The 10,252-nt window shown below is 35.1% G+C and overlaps 1 protein-coding gene across 1 annotated transcript; it reads left to right on the top strand.

The window, feature by feature from the left end:
* LOC109128322 lies at positions 46 to 1,570 on the top strand. Its single transcript, XM_019234484.1, has 2 exons — positions 46 to 325; positions 620 to 1,570. The coding sequence occupies exons 1-2, from the start codon at positions 137 to 139 to the stop codon at positions 1,166 to 1,168; spliced, it is 738 nt and encodes a 245-aa protein (XP_019090029.1). The 5' UTR covers positions 46 to 136; the 3' UTR covers positions 1,169 to 1,570.

Genomic DNA, 10,252 nt, shown 5'->3' on the forward strand with positions numbered 1-10,252 from the left:
TTTCATATTTTCTTATGCATCATTTTAGAGTTGGACGGATGATGAAACTCGATTATTCTTTCAACTTTATGCGGATGAGAGAAAAAAAGTAAATAGAACAAGTGTAGGAATAAATCAAACTGGAAAAGATACCATCATGAAGAAGTTTGAAGAGAAATTTAAGAGGGGATTTAACAAATGGATCACTCATTTTAAGAATAAGTATGATTCGTGTAAGAAAAAGTACGCCACCTTTAGAACGTTAACTCATAATAGGCCTGAGGCTCGGTATGATGATATGGGAAGGTTGGAGATGTCAGATGATTCGTGGAAGCAACGGATAGAGGTACTTGTTTATGCTATATATGCTTGTTCTTTTTTTTTTGTTCCTTGTAATATTATTCTCTTTCTTTAGCTTTCCACTGTACATAACTTATTCAGTGAGTCTGGTTTCATGAGTTATTGTCGTGTTAGAGATTTAATTAGCTGTCTTGTGTTGTTTGTGTTGGCCAAGTTCGAGCACTCTAGGCTACAGTACTGTTTCGTTTCTAACTGTTTTCCATGAATCGTTTTAAGGTGGTCTTACGAGATTTACATATTACTAGCTAGTATCTAACACTCCTTTGTTTATGCGTTATAGGAATGGCCTGCAGCAAGAAAATTTAGAAGCAAAATGATTGCTAATATGGATGTGTTTGAAGAAGAATTCCGTTTGGTAGTAGTTACTGGAGCTGAAGGATGGAGCGCTCAAACTGGAGAAGCTAGTTTAAATTCTACAGTGGATGGAGATGATGATGATGAAGTTGATTCTGTTGACAAAGATATGCCAACACCGGTAGAGAAACAGACTCAAACACAAACCCAAGTTGGAAGTTCAAGAGCAAAAAAAAGGCGTAGGGAGAAAGATATGGCTGTTGAAGCTGTTATAAAACGGACCGAAGCTCTTGAGAAGAAGAATAAAATAGCGGAACAGATGTTGGAGCGTGAGTATGCATCAAGTGTTGAGAGTGTATTAGAGACACTTAATGGATTGCCTGGAATTATGAAGTGGTCTTCATTTTACAAAGCAGCAGTTCAACATCTTATAGCAGATGAAGCAACCAGGCGGGGTTTTATAGCTTTTACTAGTGCTGAAGATAAGATTAGTTTTTTGGAGCTTATGACTAGAAGGAAACTTGATGATTTGTAGTGTTTATGAATCAGATCATGACATTGCATGTGTTATAGTTTTGGTTTTGTTGTGTTATGAACGAGTTTTGGTTTTGGTTGTGTTATGAACGAGTTTTGGTTTTGGTTGTGTTATGAACATTGTTGTGTTATGAACGATTAACGAGTTTCGGTTGTGTTTGGCAATTAGTTTATTTATGGCAACTATTCTATGGTTTTGTAGATGATTAGAAGATGGATGTTGGGTGATGATGATGGTGATGATGATGATGAACTTGGTTTGATTGATTCACTTACTGCAGAGAGGTTAAGTCATAGAACAGATCGAGGAGCAGGATGGCGTCATGTCCAACAACTTATGCATGGATCAGATACACAATGTTATGACATTCTCCGAATGAACCAAAGAACTTTTGAGGCTTTATGTAAGATGCTAACAACACGATATGGATTACAAGAGTCTGAAAATGTCTACATTGAGGAATCTGTTGCCATGTTTCTTGAGGTCGTTGGTCAGGATAAAACTATCCGAGATATAGCTGCAAGATATCAGCGGTCATTGGATACAGTGAAAAGGAAGGTTGATGATGTTTTGAGTGCTCTCATTAAGTTTGCAGCAAATACACTAAAGCCACAAGAAGGTGAATTTACCAGAGTAAACCCTGTTTTGAGGAATGATGATCGATATTGGCCATTCTTTAAAGATTGTGTTGGAGCACTTGATGGAACTCATATCCCGGTTCGTCCTCCAAGTCGATCTGCAGAAGCATATAAAGGTAGAAAGCAAGAACCTACAATAAATGTTCTTGCTATATGTAACTTCGATATGAAGTTCATATACGCATATGTTGGTGTACCTGGTAGAGCACATGATACAAAGGTCTTGACTCATTGTGCGAGGTATGAACCTTTTTTCCCACATCTGCCTAGTGGGAAGTACTATCTTGTTGACTCTGGGTATCCCACAAGGACAGGGTATCTTGGTCCACATCGTGGTTTGCGATATCATCTTGGTCAATTTGCTAGAGGAGGACCACGAGTAAGTGCAAGAGAGTTGTTCAACAGAAAGCATTCAGGTTTGCGATCTGTGATTGAAAGGACATTTGGAGTGTGGAAAGCAAAATGGAGGATTTGGATCGTAAGCATCCAAAATATGGTCTCATTAAGTGGATTAAACTCGTAACGGCAACGATGTGTAGAAGAAGAAGAAGAAGAAGAAGAAGAACTTATTGCATATGAGCCGACCGGTGATAGAGCAATGGAAGCTCTGCGTCAAAACATCACGAATGAATATGGTCAAGGCCGTTTACCTTATTAGAAATTTTTACGACTTCGGCTATTCTTTTTGTTTATGACTTCGTTTATTATTTTAGTTATAAATACTTCGACTACTTCTTTTTTTATAACTTTGTGTATTACTTTTCGTCCAATGTTTTGGTTTATTATTTTTGTTTTAATTTAGCTCATGATTTATCACAAAAATATGTTGTTATAACTATATTACCAGCTAAAATTATTACCAGCTAAAATTAAAAATATTTTCTAGTTGTAAAAGATTTAAATTACAATTTTTTGATTTCAAATATAATGATACAAATTTATAAATATAAAATAAGAATTGAGTGTAAAATTGCCGCAGCGTCAGCAAAACGAACACAAAACCAGCGGTTGCGGCATCGACATCGACAACGTTAATAAAACGAACAGAATACTTGCGGTTGCGGCAGCATCAGCCGCAGAGATAGCGGCGACGAAACGAACAACAACCTGCGGTAATGTTTGACGCTGTCGCTGCCTCTGCCGCTGCCGCTGCCGCCTGCGACGACAAAACGAACAGCCCCACTATCTCCATGATTACCAACAACATCCTCATCATCTTTCTCAACCCTATTATTATTTGCTTCTTGCTCTTCACTATGGACTCTAACCTCATTAACTTCTCCTTGCTTAGAAGTTTCACAATGGTCATCATCTACTATAACAACCTTATCAATTCCAACATGCTCAGTTGTTACGTCACTGTGAGATTTTTGTTTTTTTCAAATACCTGAACATAGACTTGGCTAGAGATTTTGTTAATTCTTCTTCTCTTTTCTTCTTTCTTCGCTTTTTAGCTCCATCACTAAATCTTGATTTCATCTCTCTGAAATTGAAAAATATCTAAAACTATGAGTCTCTGATAATAAGAATATTACACAACGATTGCAAAGAAACAAAAAAAGTTACAACACATAACTATATATGTAAGAACTCTGAAATCAAATAACAATTTTGGAAATTTCTGTTATTAAATCGATCGTTATCGTTCATGGTTGTATCTGAAAATTAATTAATCTAGAAGAAAAAGTAATACCAAATCACAAAGCTTGTTCTCTACAACTTTACTCTAAGACTCTCGAAGATTCAAAATTTCTGTTATNTTTTTTTTTTTTTTTTTTTTTTTTTTCTATTTTCTGGTTTTTTTTTTCTTCGTAGAATTTAGTTTTCATCACAAGACGTCAAAATTGTACCTCGAGTGTGTGTTTTTTATTTTATGTCTCCACAAGTACATGACAATATCACTGACGAAACTTATACAGTATGTATTTAATAAACTGTTACTGAGCACAGAGGCATAGTGGCAAAGTGAGTGAAAGTGAGAAAAGTCCCCCGCTTTCTTTGGCAACCCTTTCTTCCTTTTACCATACACACATTTACACGCATGCATACATTCTTATAACTGTGACGTAACCAAATCCTTTATTCAAACATATTATTATTACACTCTCTCCTCGTGTTACTTTTGTTTTCAAACGTATATCAAGGTTACTTTATCCATTTATACATCTAAATTCTGGAATGTATTACAAAAAAATATTTTAAAACGAAAACAGATTTTGTCTGTCAGAGTTAACAGCTAGTCTTGAAACTTGAATATCATTGTAAACTAAAAATGTTCTATTAAATATTAACAGAAACAAATACATCTCGACGGAAATTGAGTTGGTTAACTGATACATTTATTTAACTTTTACCAACTTTATAGTAAAACTAACTCTTTAAGAATTTTTTTTACCAAATAATTGTTTACTTAAAAATAACCTAAGATGGTCGTATCTTATATACCGATGCATTACAATATCACATGTCTCCATGCCCATTCGTATGCATAACTTACAAACTGAAAGTTAAGTAACACAAAAGTGGTCCAGGTCTTCGTGGCCTAATGGTAAGGACGGGCTCTGGTTGCAAACACAATCCGAGTTCGAACCCTGCTGGAAGGAACTTTCTCACGAATTCTCAGACATCCATATGAGTATGGGTTCTTGCTTTCGACCCATTTGAATATCCGGAAGGGGGCCTACCCATGGGTTGTCCTTTCCCCAGGGGATTAGTCTGGGCCTATATGGGCTTAGGATTACCCCTGAATTAACAAAAAAAAAAAATAACACAAAAGTGCTGGAGTAACCATTCTATGTTTACTTAAAAATCTTCTTATATCTCCATGATATATAGATTTAAATATAGTATATATGTTTGACAAAAAAAAATATAGTATATATATACCCTAATACGTACCATTAGCAAGTTAGCAACTCGACTAGAGTAACACAAACTTAAACTTACTTCAAAACGTTCATACATGATACATAAACTTAAACTTATAGTATATATGTACGCTAAAAAGCGAGAAGTAGCCACTAAATACAAATACGATTATACGAACTCGGACCGGTTATGTGCATTCTCTTCTTTCCGTGGATGATTGCATATTCGGGGTAGGGAGAGAGACACGTGTTGGAGTAGTAGAACACGTGCGATAACTATAATCAACACTTACCGATCGATCTCATTTGTGTTCGCACGTGCCCTGCTTCTCCAGCAAGTGTTACTCACCCATTACATTTCTCTCTTGCATCATCAGCTCCATGGCCACGTAGATGTAGCTACTTAAACAAGTATTATATTACACAGAGAAAGAGAGAGATGGAGATGGAGAGGGTGAGGAGATATGTGTATGTAGAGAAGGAGATAGTTAAGAATCAAACATACAACTTAGAGTGAGGAGGCAAGAACTTCTGCTTGCTCATACACGTACATATATAGTGGGTTCAAGTGTTCGATAAAATGAGGCAAAAGTCTAAACAGTACTAAAAATAAAATCCCAAAAAAAAAAATAAAAAAAAAGTAGTAAATGGGAGTGGAATTAAAGTGATTGAGTCTTGGAGTGGGCTTTCTTTAAATGTAGATAAGAAGTAAAATGGCAATCATATCACCAAGTCTTTCCATTACTTTAAATGATTCTTTAAAAAAAAAAAAAGCACTATTTCAGACATGTAGGAGATACAAGACGCATGTGTACATGGCTAGACCTCGCAGTTAATGACTAATTTATGTGCTTCGCAATATTTCCAAAACTTCCCGACGTAATTTTGACTATACAAATAGTGAAATAGACCAACTAATTGTGGTTGGTGTATAATTAAAAAAATTATTATGCGTAAAGAAACAGTATTGACCTTTTGACCACGACAGGAGGATCAGATAATAGATTTACAATATTTTTAATTGGGTAGCTTGTAAGAATAGTTATAATATTTTTTTATACATTCCCTATAAAAAAATGAAACAGTTTAACTACGCAATGTATGTAATAGAGACAGACAGTAAAGATGAGTTTGGGTCAGTTTATGTCTACTTCCTGCCGCCGAATCCAAGTTCAAGTGTCACTAGTTTATCCCAGTTTTTACTTCACTGTGATGTCACCATTTGTAATATTATAATATGTGTGCTAAAACAAAGCACTTAAGAGCGTTTCCATGCATATATTTTTTTATTTTTTGTATGAATGTTAAATTATATTAAAAAAAAAACTGTGGTCCAAATGAGTTTATAACTTAAAGAAATTTAGAGTATAAATAGCCAAAAAATAAAATGGAAGTTGGATTAAGTGGGATGAGTTTGAAACCAATACTGAAGACCACTCTCATAGCCAGGGATAGACGTCAGGGTGAGCAAGCGATTATGAACAGTCTTGTCGATGAAGCGGAAGAGAGTGGAGGATGGAGATGGAGCTTCTCCGTGTCGTGGGGCATTACGTTCCCGCCAAAGACTATGTAGAGCGCACTGAAAAACGTATCGCAGAACAAAAAGGTGGATCCGTGGCATGGAAGAGTCAAGAAGCAGAGGAGCGAAAGCTGCCCAGACCGTGGTGAACATGATACCAAGTAAACCTTGAGCCAGAGTAGACCATACATCGGAGGAGTATGCGCAAGAGAAGAAAAGGTGTTCCCTTGTTTCACCATGTCCTTGACAGAGGACACAAGCACCATTTGCAGAAGCGTTCCATTGAACCAATTTGTCACCAGTAGAGAGTCTGTTGTGGAAAGCAAGCCAAACGATAAAGGAGTACTTAGGCGTTGAGTGAGGAAAACAAAACTCCTGCAGACCAGGCACAGGGTGGGTTAAGTTGCCGTATCAAGCACCAAGTATCATGCGATAAGAATTTGCTTTTATAAGAGCCATTTTTTCTGTTTCCAGAGGGAGCGATCAGAACTATGGTGCTGGACTGATATGCGGGTAGAATCAAGCACATCTTCAAGTTGATTCAGTATGTCTAGACGGTGCCGACGTCGCCGATGCTGAAGAGCCTCTACCACAATACTCCGCTGCGAGATCCCCATATCAATGCTTCCCCGGTGTCCGAGTTGAGCAAACAGTTGACCAAGTGGACACCAAACATCGAACCAGAATTATGTTTCATGACCCATGATCACCTCTTTCTGGTGGAGACCCGCAGTCAGATCTCTGTACTTCAAAATTTTCCTCCACATCTAGGATCCTCCAACACTCTGCTCATATACAGACCAGAAGGAACCCGTTCTAATCAAGTTGCGCTTCACCCAGTTGACCCAAATGGAGTTCCCAGCAGATACAAGACGCCAAATCAATTTCAAAATGCACACTGTATTCGTATCTTGCAAACGACGAAGTCCCAGGCCTCCAACATGCTTCGGTTTGCACACGTCCAGCCAATAGATCTTAGATTTTTTCGAACTAAGGTCCGGTCCAGACCATAAGAAAGCCGAGAAAAGGCTATCAAGCTCCCGTAGACACTTCTTTGGTAGGCAAAAAGCGGAAAGCCAGAATTTGGTGAGACTAGAGAGGACTGATTTGATCAACTGAAGCCTGCCTGCAAAGCAAAAGAACTGACCCGTCCAGGAGGTGATACGTTGTCGAATACGCTCAATGAGGGGTAGAAAATCAGCATGCGTCATAGACCGCGTAAGAAGGAGGAGCCCCAAGTACCGGACAGGGAGAGATCCAACTGTAAACGGGAAATGTTGAAGAATGTCTTGCTGATGCTGCGAAAAAGAACCAACCATGAAGAGGGTGGACTTCTCAAGACTAATGTGGAGACCATAACTGCAAATTTGTCAAACACCGCTAGAGTCTCCGTAACAGAGTGTGAGCTCCCATCATAAAAAATTAGAAGATCATCGGCAAAACAAAGGTGGGTAAGGCTCATTGTTCTACAGCGAGGATGGTAGCCAATCTGACGATCAGTTGCAGCCTTGTCAAGCATCAGAGACAGCACATTCATACAAATGACAAAAAGATAAGGAGACAGAGAACAACCTTGTCTCAATCCTCTTGTGCTTTGAAAATAATCAGCTAGTTCCCCCATTCACTTGTACAGAGAAAGAAGCCGAACCCGTGCGAAGTTCAATCCAGTGGATAAATTCAGCAGGAAGATTAATGGCTTTGAGAATATTTATTAAGAACGGCCACTGCACGGAATCGAACGCTTTGGAGATATCAATCTTCATCATACATCGAGGGGAAATGGAATCTTTGTGATAATCCTTAACCAACTCCGAAGCAAGCAACAAATTTTCCATCATAAGTCTCTCCTTAACAAAGTTTCCATGCATATTGCCATCATCATTTGTATATCATGGATATTCAAAATTCCATTATGTAAACGTTTGTTTCTAGGAGCTCGTTTAGTCACCAAAACGAAGAAGCTACAAAAATATGGTGCTAACAGAACTCAAATTGTTTAACTTCGTAAAGTACTTAAGTATCTAAAGTAATTAATATTAAATCATATTGAAGTATGAATTAAAAATCAAAATTTAATTTAGTAATATGAGTTTTAATTCATACTATGTAAACTAGGTACTAACCCATGGAAAACTGCGGGTTGAACTTTTTTTTGATGAAATTTTTTAATAATTTATTTTGTTATTTATAAAGGTTTATGATTAAAAATTTGGTTTGCTTATATTAAATTTTTTGTCTTTTAAAAATATTTATTGAAAACCTGTTAATAAAACATTTGCATGTAATGAATAAAATTGTTTAAACATTTGTCAATTAAACGCAATCCTTGCTATAGTTGTGAAGTAAGTAAAGAGATATAACTAACATGTAAAAAAAAACAACTAAATATAGCTAGTGAAGGTTCTGAAAAACCTCTTTGAAAACAGTTTATTTATGTGGCTTCTCTTTCTTGTACGTAATAAGCACCTTCAAACATTAAATATATTCAAATCTCGACTTTATTTTATTTCTTAAACAACGGTGGCTAAAAGAAAAATATAACCTTTTTAAATAGATAAAATAATATATTTATATATATATCTTTTATTTTTAATTTATTGGTTTTTAAAATTTAAGCCGTAAAACAAAACTATTATATATTTTATTGGATTTAAATTTTGATAAAATTTTAAACCCGTGCTGGAAATTCTTTTTTGATAAAATCTGTAGTATAGATTTTATTCGATTAGATTTTTAAAATCTTAGCTGTTAAATTTTTTTTAGCTATGAATTAGTTTTGATTCTAATAGATTTTTCCTTTTCTACAATTTTATTTTATTTTATGTATCTCCAATTTTTGTTTTTAATTAATTATATTTATTTAAAATTAATTAATTAATCTTAATTAAGTTTTTCTAATGATAATTGAATGTAATTTTTTATTCATTTTAAAGTTAGTTTCATATTTGTACTTTCCAATTAATATAATAGGATAGGAGAAATATATTGTTAAATATACTAGTACTTAATCATATTTCTGTCATTTGAAGTGTGTTAATTCCGGATATTTTTAAAAATATATGTATAAAATACTTAAAATGAAAAAAATACTAGTATAGTTAACAATATATTTCTCATATTTACAGCTATTAAATATAAAAACACAATTATACAGAAAACATAATACCCACTAAGTTTTTTTTTATTGGTTAAAGATGATAATACCCACTAAGTTCCATCAAAAAAATGATTTACTAGTGCCTAGCAAAATTTTGAAACATGTAATTATATTATGTATAGTTAGTTGTTCACTTCCTCAAATACGAAAAGGTATTATTTGATTTTAAACAAGAAAGAAATGAAATAGGAAGGATGGTGAAGAGAAATGAAAGATGATGATGAGGTGATGGAGACAGTGAGTGACACAGAAAGGAATGGGTTGCGTGTTCCTCGCGAGTTTCTTCCCTCCTTTTCTCTCTCTCTCTCACACCTCTTTTTTTTTTTTACCCGTTTGGAAGAGAAAGAAAACAAAAAGATCCCACCACCATAGTCCATAGATAGAGAGACAGAGACTTTTGTGTATTTGCAGAGTTCCGATGCAATTCTTCTATATTTTTTTTACTCCATTTATTATTCTCCTCTTTGCTCAATTATTAACAAAACCAAAACGAAGCTTTATATGATCTATGTATCTTATAATTAACATGAATAATATAGTCAATGGGATGCAATAATGAGATGGGTAACAATTATCTATAGGGAAAAATGGTTATAAAATTAGTGGTAGGAGATTGTAGAGTATCTTTTATCTTATTTTCAAAACACGATTTTGTAATTTAATATGTACGTAATAACTACGATCATTTTCATCCGTCGCTTAAATGACGCAATGCAGGTTATATGGTAATTGGTAAGTTAGAGTAAAACTTAGTTAAGCAAAATCATATATTATTTTGCATTGGTCAATTCAATTTTGATTGGTACATGTTTAAAAGTATGAGCATCGAATCTTAGATAATAGATTTCTCCGTGATATGTGAAAAGGAAAGAAAGGGTCGCATAAAACAAGATTTCATTTAGA

The sequence above is a fragment of the Camelina sativa genome, chromosome 13, assembly GCF_000633955.1.
Source record: "Camelina sativa cultivar DH55 chromosome 13, Cs, whole genome shotgun sequence".
Lineage (NCBI taxonomy): Eukaryota > Viridiplantae > Streptophyta > Magnoliopsida > Brassicales > Brassicaceae > Camelina > Camelina sativa.

What these genes read in the sequence shown, in the direction of transcription:
- LOC109128322 (XM_019234484.1), top strand. Translation starts at nt 137, where the DNA reads ATGAAGAAGTTTGAAGAGAAATTTAAGAGGGGATTTAACAAATGGATC. An exon ending in CGTGGAAGCAACGGATAGAG is followed by an intron (nt 326 to 619) that starts GTACTTGTTTAT and finishes TATGCGTTATAG; the next exon opens with GAATGGCCTGCAGCAAGAAA.